General features: G+C 44.5%; 1 protein-coding gene across 2 annotated transcripts in view; it reads right to left on the bottom strand.

Annotated features, from left to right (window-relative positions):
• SLC16A14 (solute carrier family 16 member 14) overlaps positions 1 to 25,578 on the bottom strand; it is a 32,178-nt gene extending 6,600 nt beyond the window's left edge. For both annotated transcript variants that reach the window (XM_039234603.1, XM_039234604.1), the window contains exons 1-4: positions 25,225 to 25,578; positions 15,727 to 15,998; positions 8,373 to 8,516; positions 2,681 to 3,655 (exon numbers count right to left, since the gene is read on the bottom strand). In XM_039234603.1, the coding sequence (XP_039090534.1) occupies positions 2,681 to 3,655; positions 8,373 to 8,516; positions 15,727 to 15,985 (1,378 nt within the window). In that variant the 5' untranslated portion in view covers positions 15,986 to 15,998; positions 25,225 to 25,578. The remainder of the gene's footprint in view (positions 1 to 2,680; positions 3,656 to 8,372; positions 8,517 to 15,726; positions 15,999 to 25,224) is intronic.
• Between the last annotated feature and the right edge of the window lie 665 nt (positions 25,579 to 26,243).

Raw genomic sequence — 26,243 nt, 5'->3', positions numbered from 1 at the left:
ACTAGAGAGTAGATGAGCCACTGATAATGTTCCCATCCCTTTAATGGAGACTTCAATTTAACATCTCTGGAAGGTATCATTGGTTGTCTGATCCAATTCTGTCAATTCTTTCCTCCTTTCCTTCCTCTAGTGCAGAGGCTGGGAGGCAAAATACAGCTCCCTCGAAGCTTGGACTGGCTGCGTGACACAGTTCTGGCCAATCAGATAGAAATGGAAGTCTGCTGAAACTGAGCCGTTGTTCCCATATTCCTCCTTATAAATGAAATGTAGGGGCTGGAGCTGCAGCAGCCGTTGTGTGGCCATGAGGCAATTAGCATAAGGAAAAGGCCAGGAGGATCTTGGAGACACTGTCCTAGTACCATCCAGATCTCTGAATTATAGACTTCTGATTATGCTACAAAACTAAATCTCTGTTTAAGCTACCCTTGGCGGGGTGTTCTCTTATAGCCAACATCTCAGGGATGTTCTACATCCCTGAGAGAAAATTCTGCATGATCACTGTGCCAGTTCTGGCTTTTCCACTGCCCGTCTGGTTTGCTGCACTGCTAGTTAATCACTGTCACCTAGAAATGCTGCTCCTGCATGTCTGTGTTCGGGCAGAGAACGGGAGCAGCCCCACATGTAGCTGGTAGGTTTACTCCTAAACTGAGTCTTGGGTCTTAAGCCTTTATCAGCCAGCGGCCAGTGTTATCAGCTGTAGAGGCAAAAAGCCATGATTTCTTGAATTTCAAATCCTGGGGGAGACTTCAAAATGAATGTGTTGACACAAGCCTTCTGCTGGTGGAGCCTTCGGATAGGAGATGACTATATGATCCCTAGAGACACTGGGAAGGGAGGGGAGGGGAGGGCTTTGTCCTGCAACCACGGGGTTCTCTGGTAGAGGAATTCCTGCAGGGGATATGAGAATAAAGGGCAAGGAGGGGCCAGACAAGGGGGTGGGGGGTAGAGCCACCTGAACAAATGAGGCTCTACCAAGTCAGTTTAAAACACTGCACAAAATCTCTGGCAGCTCTGACGACAGCTACCGGCCCTGACCCGGCAGCCCTGACAGCCACCTCTAGATGGTGCCTATCTGTTGATGTTTGGCCCCAGCTGCGGCCACACTACGTGGGCTCCTGCCTCCAATCTTTGGACAGAGGGTTGACCTTGTCACCTTCGCCCAGTACCTGGTCTCTTGGGGGCTGAGTCTATCTGCCGATATGTTTTCCCACAAACAGCAGGTACAGAGAGAGCTCCGGCTGCCGTAGGGCTCCTGAGTACCTGTGATATCTGGTACGCCCACTGCAAGAATCAAGTTCTCCACTGAACTCAGGTGAACACGTGCAAGAGAGCTTGCCCCGGATGCTGTCACCTGGTGACCTCTGGGCCTCCGGTGGGCAGAATGCTCCGACTCTCCCCAGCTGCTCACATCCTAGTCCCTGGAACTTGTGAATGTGTCCTTATGTGGCAAAAGAAACGTGGCAGATGCGGTTGAGTTAAGGACCCTGAGATGGCGATTATCTTGGGTGGTCCAACAGACCCAATGTAACCCATGTGAAAGAAGGAAGCAAGAGAGTCTGAGAAAGATGAGAACACGCTGTGTTGCTGGCTTAGAAGATGGAGAAAGGGACTGAGAACCACAAATGCAGGCAGTCTCCAGAAGCTGTGAAGGGCAAAAAAAATGGATTCCTCCCTACGGCTTCCAGAAAGAAGGCAGTTCTGCTGCTACCTTGCTTTTAGCCCACTGGGATCCAATTCAGCCTCCTGATCCCTACAACTATAAGGTACTAAGTCTGTATTGTTTTAAGCCCATAAGTCTGTGGCAATTATCAGAGCAGCGACAAGAATCTGCCACAGGGCTAGGTCCAGCTCCTAGGTATGTTGTATTGGATCTACATATAGTGTCTTAAAAATCTGGAAATGTTCGGGTAATGACACTCATCATAATGAGCATTGCATAATGTACACCCTTGTTGAGCCACCATGTTATACACCTGAAACTAATGTCATGTGGCATGCCAACTATATTTCAATTGAAATAAAATAGGGACATCTGGGGGGCTCAGTCAGTTAAGCGTGCAACTCTTGATTTTGACTCAGGTCATGATCTCACAGTTGTGAGATGAAGCCTGGTATCAGGCTCCACACTGAGCATGGAGCCTCCTTGGGATTCTCTCTCTCTCTCTCTCTCTCTCTCTCTCCATCTCTCTCTCTCTGTCTCTCCCCTGCTCATGCTCTCTCTCTCTCTCTCTCTCAAAAAATAAATTATTAAATTTAATTAAGAAAAATCTGGAAATGTTACCTAAGAGCCCAAGTCCTAGTTTTTCTTTGAAAACAACACCACCACTAACAATGGAAGATCTGACAAGAATTTTCCAAATTTCTTGGTGACAGTAACCAGTAGGAGGGGGGTGGAGGCTGCCTCCTCCAGATGGGTAGGGCTTCGGCACTATTCCATTGCCCACGTTACTAGCCTGGCCACTTAGCTTGCAGACACGGATCTAAAGTTAATCTGCTTCTACCAGAAAGAATAACCATTACCTTGCTGACATTTACAAATGAGAAGTTGGGGGGCCCGAATGGGAAGAAAAAGGCGCATGTACACAAATGGGGACTTCTTTCTTGGGCTTCAAAGCACAAAGGAGAACACAGCCTAGCTCTCTCCACGTACTCTAAGCTCTTAAAACCTTGTATGGTTTACCTGCAAACGGTGGTCCGAGCAGCGCGGAGATGCCGTTGGCACAGATGATGATGCCATAGGCGTTGGCCAGGTGCTCGATCCCCACCAAGTCTTCAGTCACTACGGGCATTAGGGAGAAATAGCCGCTAGAAAACCCTATCAGCGCGCAGATGACCGCCAGGCCGGCATAGGTGTGCACCAACGGCAGGATGAAAATGCTGAGGACGAGGGTGAAGTTGGCCATCAGGAAGACATTCCAAACGCTGATGCAAGGTAAGTCGGCCACAACGCCCAGGGCCACTTTTGCAAAGATATGCACTATTGCTATAATTGAGGTCAGAGGGAAAACGTCGTTTTGCTCGGATAAATTATACAAATTGACTATTTCTGGGAGGTGGATGAAAGGGATAACGAAGCTGCTGTAGGCAAACAAAGCCCAGAAAATAAAGGCGACAAACATTCGATTAGTAAAGAGCGAGGCTGCTCCAAAATAGCCTGAGTACCAGTCTCGGAAGCCCTTCTTGACTCTCCTGGTCAGCCGGCTCGCCGTCTTCAGAACCCGAAAGGCGCCCATGTTCTGTCTGTGCCCTGCCTTCTCCTGGCACGCCTGGCCGGGGAGGTCACCGAGGGTCTCCTCGTTCCCGGGCCTGCCACCCTTCTCTTCTGCTCCGCCCAGCTGTCCACTGGACTTAGATCCAGGGGAGTGAGCCAGGCCCACCTGGGCATCTTTCCCTCCCGGGTGGTCGCGCTCATTCCCAGGAGAGAGGGGCCTCATGAGCGCCCCGCAAACGCACAAGTTTAAGGACACGGCGCCTTGGATGAACATCGCGTTCCGCCAGCCGTACTCCGCGCACAGGTACTTCAGCAAAACCGTCATGAGGAAGGTGCCAAACCCTGTCCCCGTGGTGCTGAGGCCCTGGGCAAGGGCGCGTCTCTTCTGAAAGTACCTTCCCACCATGACCACTGCCGGCAGGTAGGCCATCCCGCTTCCAAAGCCTGCGCCGGTTGGATGGGGAGAAAGAGCACACAGCACAATATAAATGGACGGCTCCAGAATTGGCAGCGTTTCATTATATTAGTCTCTATGCTACTTAAAAAAAATTTTTTTTAATGTTTATTTTTGAGAGAGACAGAGAGACAGAGCTTGAGCAGAGGAGGGGGCAGAGAGAGGGTGAAACAGAGAATCTGAAGCAGGCTCCAGGCTCTAAGCTGTCAGCACAAAGCCCTACAAGGGCTCAAATCCATAAACCGGGAGATCATGACCTGAGCCGAAGTCGGATGTGTAACCGACTGAGCCACCCACGTGCCCATCTATGCTATTTTTTTTTTACACAAAGAAATAATAATGTTTGTAACAAAGAAGCTCAGTGGGTAAGCCCGGAGTGGGTCATCCATGGAAGTTTCTAGTCCCTCATTTCCCTAGAAGGCTTTGCAGCACAGTTTACTCCAATAACGAAATGAGCCAGCATGGCCACATCAGAATATCAGAATGAATGCATGCATGAGAAGATGGATGAATGAATGAATAAATGGATGCCGAGGGCCCTGCTGTCAGTGCTAATTGCACTAAGTACTTATGAACAAGCGGATGAAGAGCAATTGCAGGCAATTTGCAGAAGCCTCAGGAACGGGTCCACTTGTTCCCAAATTAATAGGAAGAATAAAAGGAATGTACCCATAAACATACTCAGCGAATGGACGTCAAAACCACGTAATACTCACTTGTATCTCTGATTTTTACTGCTCTCTTTCTTAATAAACTGGAACAGTTTGTGTTTCCATTGACTAAATTAAAATGCTGGTGGGGGAGACTGTGGGTGTTGGGGGCAGGGGGATATGAGAACTAACTGTGCTTTCCGCTCGATCTTGCTGAGAACTGAAAACGGCTCTAAACAAAGAAATCGATTTTAAAAAATGAAATGAAATGAAACAAAATGCTGGCCAGGAGGCTGTGGTTTGCATTCTTAACTTCTAGGTATAGACAGAGGGAAACCATAAGACCCACTTCAATGACCATGGGGCGCCATAATGCTTAAGGCCTCCTGACATGAAAATGGCGGCATGATAGTATGAAAGAGACTCTGGCTGATGTTGCTCCCCAGAGCCGAAGCCTCCTTAGTTCGGCATCATTTAATAGTTTTAGAATTACCTGAACTTAAAAGACCAGAGCAGCATATATGCAAATACAATACTAATTACCATTAACTGAGTGCTAATGATGGGCCAGTTGCTGTATAGGCTTTAATTGATTTGGTTTTCACAATAACCCAAAATTAGCTGTGGTTATGCAGCCCCCACCTGGGGTTTTTTCTTTTGAGAAAGAGAGAGTGTGAGCAGGGGAGGTGTAAAGAGAGAGAGAGAATCTCAAGCAGGCTTTGCACTGTCAGTGCAAAGTCAGATGCTTAACCGACTGAGCCACCCAGGTGCCCCCAAAATGAAGAATTTCTTTTTCTTTTTTTAATATTTTTATTTATTTCTAGGAGAGAGAGAGAGAGAGAGAGAGCGTGAGCAGGGGAGGGTCAGAGAGAGAGGAAGATACAGACTGAAATAGGCTACAGGCTCTGAGCTGGCAGTCAGCACAGAGTCTGACGCGGGGCTAGAACCCACGAACCACAAGATCATGACCTCAGTGAAAGTCGGACGCTTAACCGAATAAGCCACCCAGGCGCCCCGAAGAATTTCTTGATATCATGACATATCCAGAAAGTGTTTGAATTTCTAAATGTCTCATAAATGACTATATTTTCTTAAAAACTTGTTTGTTTAATCAGGATCCAAATAAGGCCCTCTCAGTGCTATTTGTTGCTATGTATTTTTAAGCCTCTTGAAATTTCTGGGGTTTTTTCTTGAAATTTACTTGTTGAGAAAACTGGGTCATTTGTCCCATGAAATTTGTCATCGTCTGGATTTTGCTGAGAGCACAAAGTAAGTTTAATTTTTTAAAAAACGGGATTTGTTACTGACAATAACCAACATCCTAAATTAAAGGTGGTTATGGATTTCTATACGACAGCAGAATCAAATGATTAATAGGAAGAGAACCAAGGTACCTAAGCATAAGCATTAATTCTAACTCAGTGTGCGTAACAATCTCATGTATGAGGGGGAAAAAAATCCAGGCCCAACGTTACAAGTACTTACTTCCCTGTTACACTATTCGTGCCCTTAACAGCCTCATCCCCTTTCCTGAGGTGGCTTTACTGTCAGTAATGGGCAGAATTATTCCATGAGCTTATAGGACAGGCCTTGGGGAAATGCAGCTCGAGCCCAGGGATCAAGCAAGACCCTGCTAATGTTCAGCCCAGGGCAGGGCCCTGGAATCATTCTCCTCCAGACTCAAGTTTGGAGGCGGGGTTACAGCCTGACCAACATGGTGGAGGAAAGAGGCTCAGAAGGGGAGAGAAAATCCCGTGGTCCTGGGTCAGTGTGGATGGGGGAAAAGGTGTCCTCAGGAGACAGGCTTAAGAAAATGGAGCGCTGGTAATCTGAAGACGTGTTTCCAGACTCCCTTGGCTGATTAAGGTACTCAAACAGACATTATTTTTCTGCCTTATAGGAGGAAATTCCTACACGGTTTTAATTGTCTAGGTGTTCAAAAAAAGAGAGATACAAAGAAATCTGTCTCAAATACTTTTTGGAGTGAAGAAGGATATCAATAAAGTGTTTTTCAAATGTAAATTGTAATGACAGCCCAGGGCTTTGCATATGTAAGCTAACTGATTTAGCAGGATTTTCTAGTTAAATATAGTTAGATATATATTTGTGGGGGAGGTGGATACCATTTTTTTTTCTGAGACTTTCTTCGGGTATTTCCTGTATAAAAGGTGGGAGCCATAGCGTGTCTCAAGATAGTTTCCTTTCACTAGCCTCTTGATTTCCTCCCTACTTCTTTAGACCCAGAAATATTTGTTGAATAAGTAAGTGAATGAAATAAGTAAATGAATGAATGTGGAAACAATATTATTTGAAGGTCAAAAACAATTAACGGCCAGAAATAAAGTTCATTTAAGCAAATAATCTAATCAAAGAAATCTCTGAATGATGAGAATGAACCTCAAATCCCAGTTTTTAGGATCAAGTCATAGTCTGTAAAACCAAATAGCACCACATCAAGTTACAGGGGGCCCCACATGTCTGCCCAGAGACCCCGGCGTGGCTCTTTGGTCTGAGCAGGAATGTTTATTTCCTCACCTGTTGTATCAAAATCCCTGTGTTGGCTCTATTCATTGGACCCTATGGGGGAAAGTGGCTAAACTACTCAGGGCAAACATCTTAAGTTTTCTTTCAGAACTGTTACCAAGTCCTTCAGATCAGTGGTTTTCAAACTAGGATTCGAAAGACACAGAAATGTTTTATGTGGATAAATGAAACTTACAGAGAAGAAGCCTGCCAACTTATTCCGAGGGCAGGTTTCCGTGTTCAGGTCTCCTGCTATCATAAAGTAGGCACTTAAGCTTATACTACAATAAAATGCTACATTCTGTATAACAATTACACATCATCTAACACTAACTGAGGATAACGACTATTTTGTGGTAAGCACTGCCACAGCTTAATACAGATTATCTCAATCCTTTCAATGATGCTGTAAACCGAGCACTCTTCATTATCCCATGTAGCAGATAAGTAAACTGAGATCTAAGTAGGTTAAGTAATTTGCCCAAAGTCACACAGATAATAAGTGGGGGAAAAAAAGCAAGACTTCCAAATTCTAACATGTAACTCCTCTTCCAACACTGTCATTGACATGTCATTTATTAGGATTGAAGCTCTCTACTCAAAGAGGAAAGTCGTGCTGGTTCACTGCAATACAATTGCACGAGTAAGAAATGCCTTCCTATCTGTGTGAATTCTGCTACCTGTTGATAAAGGAAATTACGGCTGGGAATGTATTTTGCAGAATGGATACGCAAACCACGCTGCCTGGTAGCCAATTCTTAACCTATTCACGGGGCAGTGACACTCTTTGTTTGGGATTTGCTTCTCTCTGAGTCTCTACAGATATGTGGATTTTGTTGCTATTTCATTCATTTGAATGGGGCTGAAGGAGAAAATAATTATTCAATGATTCATGCTCCATTCTGCACTTATTAAATGAGAGTACGTTGGGGCGCCTGGGTGGCTAGTCGGTCAAGCGTCCGACTTCAGCTCAGGTCATGATATCATGGTGCATAAGTTCAAGCCCCGCGTCGGGCTCTGTGCTGACAGCTCAGAGCCTGGAATCAGCACAGAGCCCAGAGCTGCTTCCGATTCTGTGTCTCCCTCTCTCTCTGCCCCTCCCTGCTCATTCTCTCTCTCTCTCTCACTCTCTCTCTCTCTCAAAAATAAACATTTAAAAAATTTTTAAATGAGAGTATGTTATTAATTCTCTCAACATTTGGTCTGTTCACCTATGTGAATTATTTTGAATTGTATTATTACCTTCCTTTTCCCGTTCCTCATAAGAAAGAAGACTAGCACTTAGAACCAATCATGGGAAATTCAATGAGATTCTCATAGGAAGGTCCAGTACACTCGTTAGGTTGTTTTTCCACCCTTAAGGCATATTTAATATCTTATATTAAAAAGTGTTTCCTGGAGTATATGGTGGGGAGGGGTGGAGGAGACAGAGGACAAAATATTTTAATGGGTCTCTTTTCTCCACAATTATTCATTGCCAAAATGCCCAACAAATGTATTTAAAATCAAGTTTAAGAAAAATCACTGTGCTTACCAGCTGTCACGCCAAAGGTAATGAAGAGATAATGCACGTTTGCCGCATAGGCACTCAATACCCAGCCGAGCGAGTTCACCAGCCCTCCGATTATTGCCGTCCGGCGACACCCACAGGTGTTAATAAACAAGCCTATGAAAGGTCCTGTCGTGGAACATTGAAAAGGGAATTGACTGATGGTGTTTTATGTTCATGCTTTCTTAGCAAATCCTCACATGAAGACAAAGAAGACAACATTACGAGGGTTATTAAATACAAAGAACCAAGACCCCCATTGCTTTATATGCAAAAAGCTTTTAGCCTGCAAAGGTGGGTTTCGGTAACTGCACTGGAGCATGAAAACAAGGTTCTAGGTTTTCAAGGAAGGCAGACCTGGAATAAATAGACAAATAAGTTAGTTCATTCTCTGGTCTACGACAGAGGTAGGTCCTAAACTAGTGGCCCATGGGCTTATTCAGCCTGTGGATGCAGTTTTAAAATCTAGAACATGTTTTAGGGACGCCTGGATGGCTCAGTCGGTTAAGCCTTCGACTCTTGATTTTGGCTCAAGTCAGGATCTCACGGTTCCTAAGTTCGAGTCTCGTGTTGGACTCTGTGCTGACAATCTGCTTGGGATCCCGTCTCCCTCTTTCTGCCCCTCCCCTGCTTGCTCTCTTGCTCTCTTTCTCAAAATAAAAAAAAAATAAAAGAAACTTAAAAAAAATCCAGAGCGTAGTTTAAAAGATGTTTTGAATCTGTTGCCAACGTTTAAAAATTAAGAGCGTTCCCAACAAATCCAATGGCGATGCAGAATCCAGTAGCTTTCCACACAGCCAGGGCGGCTGGAGCTGAGCTGTAGCTGTGGACACACTCCTACTTTGCCGCTGTCACCACCTTTCCGTGAGTCCCGTATGTGGCCTCTCACCCTCATTTTTATTCCTCGTTTGTTGAGGTTTTGACTCCACACCCAAAGGGGGTACAGGAAGGGATTCCCCGGGTCTCCCGTGCTTCCCGCAAAATGCCGAGAGCTTGTTTTCATGAGGACACCCAGATGGAAACAAACCACATTGAAAAGAACTTCTCATCGCTTCATCTGAACTTCAGCCCCTGCCAACTCTCAGTCCCAGACCGGCCCCAGCAGGCTATGCACTTATGACACTGTGTGGAAGATTCAGGAAGACGCTTCAGTGTGTAGTTGATGCCATGCTCGCAGCAATACGATATCGAGCGACGCGCATCCTGACTGCTTACTTTCTTATAATGCTCTAGTTCTGGTTGACCCTCCGTGTTTTCTTCCTGATTTTGTGGTAACTGCTAATGTCACAGAAGCTTAATGCTTGCCTTGTGATCAGTGACTCCTTGTCCAAAAAGCAATCCATATTTTAGCTCTGTAGTGTGAGGCTTTACTCGACATTCAGTAAGATGGCACACTTTAAACATCATATTATTTTTGATCATTATTACTTTTTACAGTTATGAAAACCTATATTCTGGTGGAAATATTTCAGGTTGAAAGTTTGTTAAACTTGGGGCACCTGGGTGGCTCAGTGGGTTAAGCGTCCGACTTCGGCTCAGGTCATGATCACACGGTTCGTGGGTTTGAGCCTCGCGTTGGGCTCTGTGCTGACGCCTCAGAGCCTAGAGCCTGCTTCAGATTCTGTATCTCCCTCTCTCTCTGACCCTCCCCTGCTCACTCTCTCTCTCTCTCTCTCTCAGAAATAGAAAAAATTTGTTAAACTTGGGGTGCCTGGGTGGCTCAGTCGGTTAAGCGTCTGACTTCTGCTCGGGTTGTGATCTTACAGCTCTTGAGTTCAAGCCCTGCACTGGGCTGTGTGCTGACAGCTGGGAGCCTGGAGCCTGCTTCGGATTCTGTGTCTCCCTCTCTCTCTGACCCTACCCCGCTCGTGCTCTGTTTCTCTCTCTCTCTCAAAAATAAACAAACATTGAAAGAAATATTTTTTAATTTGTTAAACTCTAAGGAGCTTCTCCTTTTAGTCCAAACCGAAATAAAATTTTCCTTAAACTTCTAACTATATTCATGTACATATTTGGATACACAGTTTGCAAATGAATTTTTTTTTGTCTAATGATTTTGAGAGGGCCTAATCCTAAAAATGATGATGGTAGTGAAATTATTAATTTAATTAACCCTGGCACATTACAGACAATAATCCAGTAGACAAGCCTCTTAAAACAGACAATGTAGTACATATATGTTATATAAATATACTATTATATATTATAAAATAACCACATGATACAAATAATATATAAACTAAACACACTGACATAAACATCTGAGGGAATTATTGGAGGCAATAATTCTGAAATTCAGAAACCATAAGTTGAAGATGTGTCTTTGATTTCTTCATGAATATTTTTATTTTTCTAAACCCACAGTCTCTTTAGCACTCAAATCTCGGATGAATGGATAAAAAAGAGAAAAAATGCATGACTCATTGGTCTGCAGTTAATTAGCCTTTTAAGCTATTAAAAGCATGTTCAGAGGGCGCCTGGGTGGCTCAGTTGGTTAAGTGACTTGGGCTCAGGTCGTGATCTTGTGGTTGATGAGTTCGAGCCCCACATCAGGCTCTGTGCTGACAGCTCAGAGCCTGCAGCCTGCTTCCGACTCGGTCTCCTTCTCTCTCTGCCCCTCCCCCACTCATGCTCGCTCTCTCTCTCTCTCTCTCTCTCTCTCTCTCAAAATTAAATAAACATTTAAAAGAAAAAAAATGTAAATGCATGTTCAGGAGTTCAGGAACCTGATCATATTTTCCATGTAACAGAAGTTCCCAGAAACAAGTTTGTCTGTGACACTTCATGTTTATGGAACATGGCATTGAGAAGGCATTTGGCGAAAAAGAGGGCAGTGGAATTCCCAAGTAAGAGCAGATAGTCATGTCTGAAGGAATGTTCTATATCAAAAAGATAGGATTAATTGCTTTGCTGATAAGCACATTTAGTTGATAATAGTGTCTGGCTCTTCAGGTCATCTCTCGAGTGCTGGGTTTAGTCATTTATGACTTGCAGCTGTGCAAACTCAGCCCCAGCAATGCTGTGACTCCTCCATGGTTACAAAACACAGATAAGTCAAAAAAAGGAAGTTGGACCCAAGCTTTCTGATTCCGTTCCATTTTCTTCTTCTTCTTTTTTTATCTCTGAGAAAGAAAGACAGTGTGTGAGTGGATGAGGGGTAGAGAGAAAGGGAGATGCAGAATCCGAAGCAGGCTCCAGGCTCTGAGCTGTCAGCACAGAGCTGGACATGGGGCTTGAACTCACAGACCATGAGATCTAGACCTGAGCTGAAGTCGGACGCTTAACCGACTGAGCCACCAGGCACCCCATGATTTGGTTCCATTTTCTAATCCTTGCTGATGGTCAGCTGGAATCTCCAAGATCAAATTACCATTTCGCCACAATGAAAAGAACTCCCTACACAGTCTAAGGACAAAGGTAAAGGAGGTGGAGGGTCGTCTGGCTATTCTTTCCACTTTTGTGGAGAAATTCAGTGTTCTGGGAATGAGATTCTACACATTACCAGACTTTCTCCTCTTCAGAAGGAATCTTATTTTGGCCCATTTTCCACATATTAAAGCTGCAGGGAACACCATGAGGAAGTCATAATTTCTTGCCCATCTCTGCATCTCCTAGGCTGGAAAAAGCTCAGGTGAGGAGAGAAACACTCTGAGGTGACCTTGGCATACAGTCATGGATGAAAGTAGGTAGTTCATTGAACTCCTGGCCTCTTGGGGTAACCCCTCCCTGCAATAAGGTGTTTAGAGCTCTAAATCAATGACTCTCTGCCTTGGCTGTGCATTGGAGTCACTTAAGAGCTTTAAAAAGCCCTGAGGTTTGGATCCCACCCCAAGAGGTTATGATTTAATGGTCTAGGTACAGCATGAGCGGCAGAGATTTTAAAGCTCCCCAGGTGACTCTAAGGTGCAGTCAGGATCGACAACCGTTGCTCTAAATCGACTTCGGAGGGAAGTAACCTTTTGCAGCCAGTAGATTCCCCTAACAACATGGCTTCCACCAAGAATTTTTCCAAGGACTATCACTAAGGCTGCTGTAGATATGACTGTGGTGATTACATTTTGCTAAAAATTGGGACCTTCGGCAGGAAACTGGCAAAGTCCATGCTGGCAAAGAATGAAACAAGAATGAAATTATTGAATTTCCATGTACAAGCTACTGCCCAAGAGAGGGATGGCTTTCAACTCTGTAACATAATTCATGGATTTTTTTAAAAAGGTTATTTATTTTAAGGGAGAGAGAGAGCAGGGGGAGGGCAGAGCGAGAGGGAGAGAGCCTGACACGGGGCTAGAACCCACGAACCATGAGACTGAAGTCAAGATCTGGAAGCTCAACTGACTGAGCCACCCAGGTGCCCCATGGATTTTTTTTTTCTAATTTAAAAGAGAAAACCCAAATGTGCTTATAATGATTAGAAAGTGAAACTTACTATTTATTCACTTCAAATACATTTTTGGTTCTCATTTGATGTAATGGTAGACAGTGCAGTATGGCAGAAACAATTCTGGAGTCCAATGGACCAGCTTTGAAGCCTGCCTCACACTTATTGGCTGTTTGACCTTCAGTTAGTTATGTAAAAAGTCTGTGGGCTTTGAATGTTCTTCCTGTGTCAGAGACAATGGTCTGTCTCTAGTGCTACTGTGGGATCAAATGAGATCATATACATAATGCGTGCTTGGCATGTAACAAGTGCTAAGTAAAGGAGAGCTATTCTTGTAGGCTTCTGGCTTGGGGGAAAAAAAAAACACATATCTGCAGCTGCCCTGTATCAGGAAGCCCCAGATAATGAATGGCAATTTAAGGTGATGATAAGATAAAAGACCTTTTATTTATAAAACTATGAACTTTTCGGTGTTATGATTTCCATGGCAAAAGATATTTATCTGGCAGGCACCCTTCCTGTAGAAAGGTTAGTCTACACACTAAAATTACATGTCCAGAATTCACAAACAGAATTCTGAATATGTGGTTACCTCCCAATAAAAGAGGACAATCACATCTCACCATTGCTATGAGCTAGGTGTTCTGATTTTGAGGGTCATATTCAAAATCATTTCCAATAATTTCAGGACTGGCTTCCATCGCTTACTTTTGTAGAACTTGTGAAACAGAGAATAATATCTAAGACAACCTTACTGGATGATTTGGAAATGGGACATTTCATATGCTGGCCTTTTGCTCAATCTTCTTTTTTGCGGTAGGCATGCACTTCTTAGTGCAATTGTAAGTGTTTTGTTCTACCCCTTAAAGATTTTTTTATTGTAAAGATTTTATTTTATTTATTAAAAATTTTGTTTTAATGTGTATTTATTTTTGAGAGACAGAGAGAGACAGAGCACGAGTGGAGGATGAGCAGAGAGAGAGGGAGACACAGAATCTGAAGCAGGCTCCAGGCTCTGAGCTGTCAGTACCGAGCTCGATATGGGGCTCGAACTCAGAGACTGCAAGACCATGACCTGAGCCAAAGTCGGCACTCAACCGTCTGAGTGACCCAGATGCCCGTAAAAATTTTATTTTTAAGTAATCTTTACATCCAGCATGGGGTTCGAACTCACAACCCCAAGATCAAGAGTTGCATGCTCCATGGACTGAGCTGGCCAGGTACCCCCTTAAAGATTTATTTTTTAAAAAGAAAGAAAAATGGATGTTAAGTGTGCTAGAAGCACAGTTTTCCTTCTGTGACTGTTGAATCCCAACCTACATAAAACTACCATATTCCCTACACTCCATTTCTCATATGACAGTCGTTATTTTAACGAAGCCACTTCATTAAATGAAGCCACTTTAAGGAGCCAGTTGCTTAATGTTGCAGGCAAGACAGTGTATCAGTAATTCCCTCACACACATAAGGGTGTCCTTATGTAATTTTAAAACAGGATTAGTATTAATTCCCTTTGATAAACACGCCTACTCCACACACATCTTGAGAAATAACACTTTGTCCTTGTTTTCCAACTTTAGCACTACCACGATTATTAATGTTGTTTGTATTATCCAGTAACATTGGCTGAATGCCAGCCAAGAGCAATCAATCTCCAACTTGTATTCAAGCAATTAATTACCAATGTGGAGATCACTGAGAAGGGAGGCTTCCATCAAACACACAGATCCCTGCCATACCCAAACTCTCACAGAACCAGAAAAAGGCTTGAGGCCATTTATGTTTCTAGTATAAAATATATTGTGAAGACTTAAAGAGAAATTTGATATAAAAGTATGGCTTTGACTTTCAAGAGATAATGCAAAGGAAAGCACCTGGTATATAAGAGATGCTTATTAAATATTAAGTAAAAATTGTTTAGTTCCCAAAAGGTAACACACGAGCCATAATAACATGTTACTTTTATGATGACTGTCTAGCTTCGCATCTCCAACTTCATAAGGATTACTTTCACAGATTGGTGTGCGGTCAGATTTAACTAGAAAATATATTATTGTTCCTTCCTGTTTGCTGGATCAGAAACTTTTCTAAAAGCAGTTTAATAGATTTTTCAACAGCATAGGATCAATATCTCAAATTACACCATTGGAACTCTGAAATATGATTGTTGCTTGACTTTTATGGTGTTTTCTCTAAAAAATTTTTTAAACAATATTTGTAAGTATTAAAGAATTAAAGTAGTTAGGTATCATGACATCAGTAATGATGTATAATCAATTACAGCAGTCAAGGAAAGAGAGTCTGGGGCAAAAGGTAGTTTTTTAAATGATCAGTTTTTAAGGTACTCCGGCTTTTTATAATATTCAAATATTACAATATCAAACCAAAGGACAAATGCTGTATGATTCCACTTATATGAGATACTTTCCGTCATAGAGACAAAACACAGAGAGGTGGTGGGAATGGGGAGTTACTCTTTCACGGGTGCAGAGTTTCAGTTTCGGATGATGAAAATGTTCTGGAGATGGATGGTGGTGATGAATGTACTCAATGGCGATGAACTGTATACCTAAAAGTGGTTAAACAACATTTTTAAAAGTTTATTTATTTATTTTGAAGGGGGGTAGTGTGAAAGGCAAAGAGAGAGGAAGAGAGAGAATCCCAAGCAGGTTCCTCCCTAACAGTGCAGAACCCAATGAGAGGCTCGATCTCGCGAGCGGAGAGATCATGATCTGAGCTGAGATCAGGAGTCAGACACTTAACCGACTGAGCCACCCAGGCGCCCCTACCTAAAAGTGGTTAGAATAGTAAATTTGATGTTATATATTTGCCACCATAAAAAAAATAGTGCCATCGTTAACATCTAGTATCTAACGTTTCGACAGTATAAAAACATACTTACAGTGGAAGATCGTCACTTTATAATTATTCAGTATTACAAGAGTTGACTCACAAACATACCCACAATCAAGGTGATGCCCATGCTGAGCGAGCTGACCCACGCAGTCAGGCCGCGGCTCTGATGGAATTCTTCAAGCCATTCCACGTTGAGGACTCCCAGAGCCATCTGGGAGCCCATGATGAGGATGTGCACAAAGAAGGAGGAAAGGACCACCATCCAAGCCCAGCCACTGTCAATGTTTGGGTGGGACTTAAGCGTCTTCTTATCTTTGGGGTCGTCTTCAAAATCATACCCAATATCTTCGTGACTTGTATACATTTTCCAAGATTTTCTGAAATACACATGATAAAAAATTTCCTTGTATATTAACCAAAAGTATCTTTATCTTCTTTGGACAAGCTCTACCTCCCCTTTCGTAATCAGAGCAGCTTCATCATCCTATCAGACCTTCAGATTCAATTTGTCACTGCGCAGACTTGGGAACGCTCCTTACTTGTTTAATGCCAAGCACTTTTGTGGAACCTGTTTCATCTTTACTGTCATCCTATATATAAGTATTAGTGTACATATTTTAAAGAAATGGATATAGACTCAGAGAAGTGAAATCCCTTTCCCAAGTTCTCATGGCCAGTAAGTCTGGCTACACAGGAACCTGGGAATCAAACCCAGCTATTCCTGACCCTAAAGCCCATGCCTCATGTCTGCTATTGAGATGTATACTGACGGGTGACAACAAAGATGTCACAGAAGGAAGACATATAGCTCTAAATAGCCTTTCAGGGTAGTTTTCCTTTGGTAGGGCCCTTAGCAGAGCATCTGGTTCTCATTTTCTGCATCTTTTTGTTCAGTACCACCAGAGTGGATTAGCCTCAGAAGACCAATTCATGTGAACCCAACTCAGGAAGAGACAGGTAAACTAGAAGGTTAATTTATTATTTTTACAATGGGAGATACAGCTTTCTAATAATGATGATATCCAGGTCTGATACACAAGACACATGTTTTTACTCATTCTACCTACCCCTGTTATAGCATTTCCTGGGAAACGAGAAAGCTGATTGAAAAACAGGAAATCAGACTAAAAGAATTTGAATACTACAGGGAGGTACAGGTTACTAGTGAGGTTACCTGGGAGCCAAAGGCTAGATTATGTCCGTGTGCCAAATAAGAAGCTTAGTTTCTCTTGGATACAACAAACAGATGGGGGCTGAGTTTGTACAGGAAACAGACATGATGACTCGTGCTCTGCATAGATCCATCTCAAGATGTTCGGAGAAGAGGCTTGCGGGCTGGATGGAGCTGGGGGGTGGGGGGCGGCAATGCCAGGTCCAGCGAGGACTCTGGCTTCGTTTTTATTTTTCAGGAGGATCTTTAAAGGCGTGTGTAAGAACTGAGGGTAAAGAGTAAAAGAAAGACAGACAGAGACAGTGATCATGGAGGTAGGATAGGAGGCTTGGTCTTGGTCAGGAGGAGCAGCCCATCCCCTGAGGCTGAAAGAAGCAGAGGGTGGGTGCAGATGACATGCCAAGTAGTGGGATGAGAACTAAGACCTGATGGTCTAATTCTTGGGGGAAGTAGGAAGTTGGGTCACTGGCTGACAATGAGGAGGATGGTGGTTATGAAGGGGCATCCACGTTCAGGAAAATAGAGGAGACTGGTTGTCTACAGCAAGTGGCTGTAGGTGGAGGGTGGAGCTGAGCCCTGCAGGGCGTCTGTGCAGAGTCACAGGCGTCCAGCACCAGGGACAGAGCGCTGGAAGTACCACCTCAGAAGCCGGCAATTAGAGCGTCATCAAACATCATCCCTGGAGAACATTAAAACAACAAACCACTTGAGGCGCCTGGGTGGCTCCGTCGGTTAAGCATCCGACTTTGGCTCAGGTCATGATCTCACGGTTTGTGGGTTTGAGCCCTTTTTCTGGCTCTGTGCTGACAGCTCAGAGCCTGGAGCCTGCTTCGGATTCTGTGTCTTCCTCTCTCTCTGACCCTCCCCTGCTCACACTGTCTCTCTCTCTCTCTCTCTCTCTCTCTCTCAAAAATAAATAAAACACTAAAAAAATTTTTTAAACAACAAACCACTAAAAGGTGGTCTGCTTTTTATGATCACTATGTGCAGGCAAATCCAGACAACATCACTGATAAAATACTCCTCCTCTCCAAGATCTTTTGCTGGTCAAAGTTTCAAACAATTATGTTTGAGTTTTCTATCTGTAAGCTGCAAATCGGCACAGAGCTGTTACTCATCCTTTCGTAAGCGCTGTATTGTTCACAGGAGTTATTTCAGAGGATCCCTGGTTATACAGTAGGCCCGGACACCCAGGTGGCCCCAGCTATGCATATCTGCTTTGCGAGTAAGTTCCTAGGAGTTCAGACTTGTTGGATCTCTCTGTGTGGCACAGGGAAGGTCTGCAGCTGCTGTGATGCCACGTGTCTCCACCTTCAGCAGGATGTTCGAGATGAACTGACAGCACAGTTACCGTAGAGATGAAGAGCCAGAACTTGAGTTCTTAACTTCTATCACTCTACATGCCTACTTGGGAGATTTTATGTTGTTTCAAATGTAAAATAGAAGGTGCATGAGTGTGAGATGAAAACCTTTGATTTGGAAAGTGAAATTTGCAGTCAGTACATGAAATGTCTTACTCAATTTAAACAATGTCTTTAATATAGACATCGATTCCCATAACCAGCATAGAAATAGAATTAGTAATCAAAAATCTCCCAAAAAACAAGAGTCCAGGGCCAGATGGCTTTCCAGGGGAATTCTACCAAACATTTAAAGAAGAATTAACACCTATTCTTTTCAAGCTGTTCCGAAAGATAGAAATGGAAGGAAAACTTCCAAACTCATTCTGTGAAGCCAGCATTACCTTGATTCCAAAACCTGACAAAGACCCCACTGAAAAGGAGAACTACAGACCAATTTCCCTAATGAACATGGATGCAAAAATCCTCAAGATATTAGCCAACTGAATCCAACAATACATTAAAAAATATTATTCAGCATGACCAAGTGGGATTTATACCTGGGATGCAGGGCTGGTTCAATATCTGCAAAACAATCAATGTGATACATCACATCAATAAAAGAAGATAAGAACCATATGATTCCCTCAATATATGCAGAGAAAGCATTTGACCAGAAACAGCACCATTTTCTTGATAAAAACCCTCAAGCAAGTAGGGATAGAAGGATCATACCTCAAGATCATAAAAGCCATATATGAAAGACCCATCACTAATATCATGCTTAATGGGGGAAAACTGAGAACTCACCCCTTAAGGTCAGGAACACGACAGGGATGTCCACTCTCATCTCTGTTATTCAACATGATATTGGAAGTCTTAGCCTCAGCAATCAGACAACACAAAGGAATAAAAGGCATCCAAATCCGCCAGGACAAAGTCAAACTTTCACTCTTTGCAGATGACATGATACTCTATACGGAAAACCCAAAAGATTCTACCAAAAAACTGCTAGAACTGATCCATGAATTCAGCAAAGTCACAGGATATAAAATCAATGCACAGAAATCAGTTGCATTCCTATGCATCAATAATAAAGCAACAGAAAGAGAAATCAAGGAATCTATCACATTTACAATTGCACCAAATCCCATAAAATACCTAGGAATAAACCTAACCAAAGTGGTGAAAAATCTATACACTGAAAACTATAGAAAGCTTATGAAAGAAATTCGAGAAGATCATGCTCTTGGATTGGAAGAACAAACATTGTTAAAACGTCGACACTATCCAAAGCAATCTATATGTTCAATGCAATCCCTATCAAATAACACCAGCGTTCTTCACAGAGCTAAACAAACAACCCTAAAATTTGTATGGCACCAGAAAAGATCCTGAATAGCCAAAGCAATCTTTGACTATTATCTTTCTTTTGGCTATTATCTTTTTGGCTATTATCAATCTTTTGGCTATTATCTTTCTTGAAAAAGAAAACCAAAACTGGAGCCATCACAATCTCGGATTTCAAGCTGTATCACAAAGCTGTAATAATCAAAACAGTACGGTGTTGGCACAAAAACTGATACTTAGATCAGCGGAACAGAATAGAGAACCCAGAAATGGACCCACAAACTTATGGCCAACTAATCTTTGACAAAGAAGGAAAGAATATCCAAGAATAAAGACAGTCTCTTCAGCAAATGGTGCTGGGAAAACTGGACAGTGACATGCAGAAAAATTAACCTGGACCACTTTCTTGCACCATACACAAAAATAAACTCAAAATGGATGAAAGGCCTAAAAGTAAGACAGGAAGCCACCAAAATCCTAGAGGAGAAAGCAGGCAAAAACCTCTTTGACTTCAACCACATTAACTTCTTACTCAACACGTCTCCGGAAGCAAAGGAAACAAAGCAAAAATAAACTATTAGGACCTCATCAAAATAAAAAAACTTTGCACAATGAAGGAAACAATCAGCAAAACTAAGAGGCAACCAACAGAATGGTAGAAGATATTTGCAAACGACATATCAGATAAAGGATTAGTATCTAAAATCTATAATGAACTTATCAAACTCAACACCCAAAAAACAAATAATCCAGTGAAGAAATGGGCTAAAGACATGAACAGACAATTCTCCAAAGACACCCAGATGGCTAACGGACACATGAAACGATGGTCAACGTCACTCATCATCAGGGAAATACAAATCAAAACCACTCTGAGACACCACCTCACACCGGTCAGAATGGCTAACATTAACAACTCAGGCAATGACAGATGTTTCGAGGATGCAGAGAAAGAGAATCTCTTTCGTACTGCAGGTGGGAATGCAAACTGGAGCAGCCACTCTCGAAAACAGTATGGAGGTTCCTCAAAAAATTAAAAAATAGAACTACCCTATGACCCAGCAATTGCACTACTAAGGATTTATCCAAGGGATACAGGTGTGCTGTTTCAAAGAAGCACACGCACCCCGATGTTTACTGCAGCGCTATTGACAATAGCCAAAGTATGGAAAGAGCCCAAGTGTCCAACAATGGATGAACGGATAAAGAAGATATGGTATATTTATACAAATGGAGTATTACCTGGCAATCAAAAACAATGATCTTGCCATTTGCAACTACATGGATGGAACTGGAGGGTATTATGCTGAGCGAAATTAGTCAGTCAGAGGAAGACAAATATCACGTGACTTCACTCATATGAGGAGTTTAAGATACAAAACAGATGAACATAAGGGAAGGGAAGCAAAAATAATAATATAAAAACAGGGAGGGGGACAAAACATAAGAGACTCTTAAATATAGAAAACAAATAGAGTGTTACTGGAGGGGTTGTGGGAGGGGGGATGGGCGAAATGGGTAAGAGGCACTAAAGAATCTACTCCTGAAATCAGTGTTGCACTATATGCTAAATGACTTGGATGTAAATTTAAAAATTAATTAATTAACTAATTTAAAAAATTAAAAAATAGACATCGATTCATTCTCAAAAAATTGTTTTATTTTTATATTTTATTTTATTATTGTTTAAAGATTTATTTACTTGGGTAGTCTCTACACCCAACGTGGGGCTCGAACTCATGACCCAAGATAAAAAGTGTCACTTTTTGCTCTACTGACTGAGCCAGCCAGGTGCCCCTCCATTAGTTATTTTAAAACAGAAGAAAAAATAAGAAAATAAGGATTCTTAGGAACCACACCACATGGATATTAGTAATCGTTTTGTTGCAATGGAGGAAAGAAGTATAAACAATAATCCCAAATATACGAGGAACCCATCCAATTGTGGGGCTTTTCTCAGCAGTGTTCTGGTGTGGCCGGGGGGGCGGGCGGACAGAGAAGCAGATTGTGATTGTGGAGGACCACACAGTGCCCGCAGCCTCCTTTTCCACACTCCAGAGCTAAGAATTGTTTTCACCTTTTTTAAAGCCTATGTGGCCCATGAAACTTAAAATACTTACTCTCTGACTCTTTATAGGAAAAGCTGGCTGATCCGGACTTGGTTCTGGCTAAGAATTTTTTGGGAAGAAGTGGGTGCTGGGAAGCCAAGGTGTCAGTGGAAGAACAGCTTCATGGATCTATCCCGGGGCTCATCTTGACTTTCCCTTTCCTTCGTACCTCGTTCTCATGATTATTTTTATCTTTTAAGTGATTCTAGGTCTTAAACACCCATCTAATTCTCAACCACGACACTTCCTGCCCACATTACTCCACTCTGCCTGGGTCCTTTTTCTCTTCCTCGTTTTGCAGGCAGCTGGGAGGGATAAAATGCTATCTTGCCTTGTGATTTCTCCACCCTGTCAAGATATCTTTAGGATCAAGTCCAAACTCTCCTTTACCACTGCCAGCTTCTCCATTCACTGTCTGCCACCCGTCCCTGCCCCCCTTTCCCGGCCTTTGACCTGTGCGCTCCAGCCCTGCAAAAGCACCTCCCTGACCTTCTCTTCTTTCCTCTTTTCCTTCTCTTCTCTCCTTCTAACCTCCCGTTCCTCTTCTGCTCCTTCAAGATTCAGCTAAATTATAAGAGTGAAACCTTGACATGGTGAGAGAAAAAAGTTGAGGGAGATGATTCTTTGGCTGATGGTCTTAATTTTCTTCCTTTTAATTGATCTCATTGGTAAAAAAAAAAAAATCACAGTAAACACACAATAAATTTATGGTCACAAAATAAAAGTTCCTCTCTCTACCTTTTAAACATCATCTGGATCAGCTGGTAGATTAGTGGCTGATTGTAAAAAAGAAGGAAGATGATTCAGGTAGACCGCCCCCCACCCCCACCCCGGAAGTCTCCTCTGCCACCACCATGCTCCCCCTGCAGGGAGAGGATGGTATGTGACCAGGCAGTTCTTGCTTCCCAGAGCTCAGAGCCCAGAAAAGAGCCCAGCAGATAAACCTACAAAGGTCTCAGAAGAGATGTTGGGTGGCTGTCTTCCTTCTGTCCCTGCTACCTGTATGCAGAATCTCCAAGAGCCAGAAAGAGAAGAATCAGATAGCCTGACCCTAGATGAATACTAATACCGTCGTTTGAAATCTGTGCGATAATGCTCAGCCCTGTTCAGTAAGACAAAACAACCTGGCATTTTCCTGAAGACCATTTACGTCTACAAAAAAGTCTGAAATAAGGATATTACAAAAATTATAGTTTTTCACCACATGACTTGAAACAGTAAGCAACTTTAGAGTCTAACTGAATTATTTATTTTATGGGTTAAGAGATGCAGTTGCCATTGAACGGCTCTCAACATTTCAAGTGTATTTGTTCATAAATAAATGACATCGAGTTGCATTTAATTGCCAAGTTTTATTCAAGAGGCTTAAGGGTGCATGTGGCATTACAGTATCAAATGGGCAGCACTGGTGGGGGGTGGGGGTGGCTAAAACCGAAGTCCTATTCTGTCTTCAGGAGGTCCCTAAAGATATACCAGGCAATAGACTCATCTGCATTTCATCCCTAAATCTCTGTTAGTAATTCCTGTTTTGACTAATCACAGTTAACTTACTGTCCAACCAGGTTAACTGAAACAAATAAGAGACAACAGAAAAATAAATTTCTATTTCCCTCCACCCCACATTTGCTTTTAGCATTTATTTAATTATAAGATACAAAACAACCATTTGAGTATTATAATCCTAGTCTACACCCAGTGAGAAAGAGAGAGAGAGAATGAACTGGGGAAGGTTCTGAATCACCCTGTCTCCCAGGCTTCACGTCTTTCTACACATGGCCTTCAGGCTCCCCCACCTTCTCCACATCCTGACACATACATGAAACAACAGGCATGGGCGCTCTGGGGTAAATAGAGGCACAGAGTGTGGGTGGGGCTTTTTCTAAGGATCAGTATGTAAGATGCAACCCATTCTAGGCTGGCCTGTTGGAAGGTCAGCATATAACATGAGGGCCTTGAACTGAAGGAGGTGAAGGAAGCCAATGGGAAGATTGTGGGACCAACAGTAAACCTCCCATTCGCCCCAAACGTGACTTCACAAATGGTGAAGAAGGAATCATAATCGCAGGGAAGGCTATGAAATGGAGCCCAGCTACATACATACGTGCTTACAGGCTGAGGTGGCAATAATTTAGAGCCAGCTGGAGTGTATCCGAGATTAAATCTGAATTAAATTTTCCACAGCTCTGTTACCGGAGTTTTTATAAGCAAACCGTTCGCTTTTAATTTGGCTTCTGCGATGATGTTAGCATGCGGGGAGTTCTTCAGAAGCGACAAGCAAAGGGGAAAGCGCCCAGTTAAAATGGAAACTACAACCTTCCTGAAAGGTGGACAGAGTATGATGGTGACCGGTTCTTCACTAGATGCTGGGCAGCGGTGCGAGCACCTCTAATTGGGCTCCAGGGATTCTTTGCCCTCTAGACCTGGTGTGCACAGAACTCTTAGGCCTTTAGGGGGCGCACTTGAGCCCAACAGGCTTAAGAGATTTGGAGCTGAGACTGTTTCGGAAGCTGGGCGGGTGCAGAGAGGGCCACGCAAGAGAAACGGAATCTTCCCGTGGGTTCGGGCTGTACTGGGGGAAACGAAACATGTAAATGCCTTCTATGGGCCAGGGGCTGTGCCGGGTGGCTTCTCCACACCGATCCTGTCCAGTTGGCATAAGTGTCCCCATTTCACAGATGAGGACACTGAGGCTATTTGTCGATTGGGGGCAATGATGCTTAGAGATCCAACTAGCAGGTAGTGGAGCTAGGGCTGCGGGATTCTACAATCTGTTCTATCCACCCCACCGTCGTCTCTGTCTCTGTCACTCACACACACACACACACACGCACACACACACACACACACACACACGTCAGACACGGCGAAAAGGAATCTTTCTAATCCTTGACCATAATTCTCACTCATCCTTGTTAATTAGCCCGAATCAACTTTTCCGCGGAAAGAAAACGGGTTAACCGGTGAGCAGAATTCAGCCCCTTCCACATCGCCAATGGCCTCGGCCGCGTTTGGCGCGGTAATGGCCGTCCCGGGCCCCTCGCCCGGTTAGTCTCCCTTCCTCCCCACGGAGGGGGACCAGCACCTGCGCGCCCTGGGCTTGCGCGTGCCCCGCTCCCGGGCTCCGCGTTCTCCTCGCGCCCCCGGCGCCCCAAGACCCCCGCGAGCCGCGCAGCCGCGCCCTCCCGCCGACTCGGAACCCGCCGGCTCCGCGGGGAAGCGGGCGGAGCGCAGTCCCCGCCGCCTGCGCAGGGAGGCATCCCCGGACGTCCCCTAGCGCGGCCCTCGGTCTCCCCCTCTCCGATCCGCCAGGGACTAGTTCGAGTCCCACAGTGGACTCGGGGAGGAGGAGGGAGCGGGGCCCGGCCGGAGTGCAGGGGGCGCCGTGCGCCCTGCCCGACGCGCGCGGGGCCCTGGCCGCCCGGGGAGCGAGGCGCGCGTCCCCGCGCTCCGCCCTGGCCCGCGGTCCCCCCGCCCGCGCTGTGGTGGCCTCGCCCGCGGCTCGCGACCCCGCGCCTCGGAGCAGCCTTCCCCGCCCGGCCCGGGGCCTGCGCCGCGCCTTGCCGAGGTCCCCGGGGTGCGGCGGCCACCCGCAGTCCAGGGTGTCCCCGGTGCCGCGCGGCCTCGGGATACTCACCGCCCGCAGCCCGCGGGGCTGCGGCCTCACTCGGCTCCCGGGCCGGATCCCCGAACTTGCAGTTTTCCTCGGAGCCCCCTGAGCGGCTGGGCGTAGAGACTGGTTGCAATGTCGCCCAGCATCCTGGATGGAGATGCCGGTGGCTGCGGCTCGGCTCTCCGGCCGGCGCCGTGCGCTCGGTGCCCGGCGCCCGGGGCTCCTCTGCTGCTCTCTGCCAGGCCAGGTGACCGTTTTGTGCAGCTTCGAGCTCCAGGCCTCAGTCCGTGTGGTTTTTAAAAAGGGTACGTTTGGAGGTGCCCGAACCTAACCTGGGCTTTCTTCCAATCGGTGCAATTTCAAATCTCCACGCTCGTTCATTCCTATACCGGCTAATTCTGGTTTGGCAGGAAAAAAATTGCAGTCACCTCACGTGCACACTCTGGTGGCCGGTTGAAGTTGATAGCGCTGGCTGAGGCTCGCTAAGGCTCCGCACATTTACAACCGAAGGGAAGGGTTTGAAGCCTTACCCAACAGGCGCGTGAGAGAAGTACCTTCCATTTCCCCGAGAGAGCGGAGAAGTGAGAACAAAGCCTTCACCCAAGTCTGGGCCGCAAAACATGGCAGTTTGTAGATGGAAGAGTCGAGCAGGTCTTGCAGTATTCTTGGCCAAAGAGGACTGAAAATCCCTCATTCTGTGTCCCACTGCGGGGTCCCCCCCCCCCCCCCCCCCCCCTCACCGCCTTTTCTCCAGTATCTGGCCTTTTTGACTGTTACACGTTCGAGGGCACCAGGCACACATTTCACTTCAATGTGTAGGTACCCTGTTCCCAACAAAATTCTTTGCCCCTGGGAAGTTTTCAGTATTTGTTAAGAGAACGTGAATCAATGAAGCCAGTACTATTTTACCTCCCCAGGAGGATTTTATAGTTTTCTATTGTTGTTTTGTAATAAATTACCCCAAGGCTGAAAACACAGATCTATTATATTCTGGTTCTGGAGGTCAGAGGTCTAAGTGGGTCTTCTGGGGCCGAACTCAAGAT

This window comes from Hyaena hyaena, unplaced genomic scaffold (assembly GCF_003009895.1).
Source record: "Hyaena hyaena isolate Hyena2069 unplaced genomic scaffold, ASM300989v1 scaffold_86, whole genome shotgun sequence".
Classification (NCBI taxonomy): domain Eukaryota; kingdom Metazoa; phylum Chordata; class Mammalia; order Carnivora; family Hyaenidae; genus Hyaena; species Hyaena hyaena.
The sequence above is the reverse complement of the archived record's forward strand: the minus strand, read 5'-3'. Positions and strand labels throughout refer to the sequence as shown.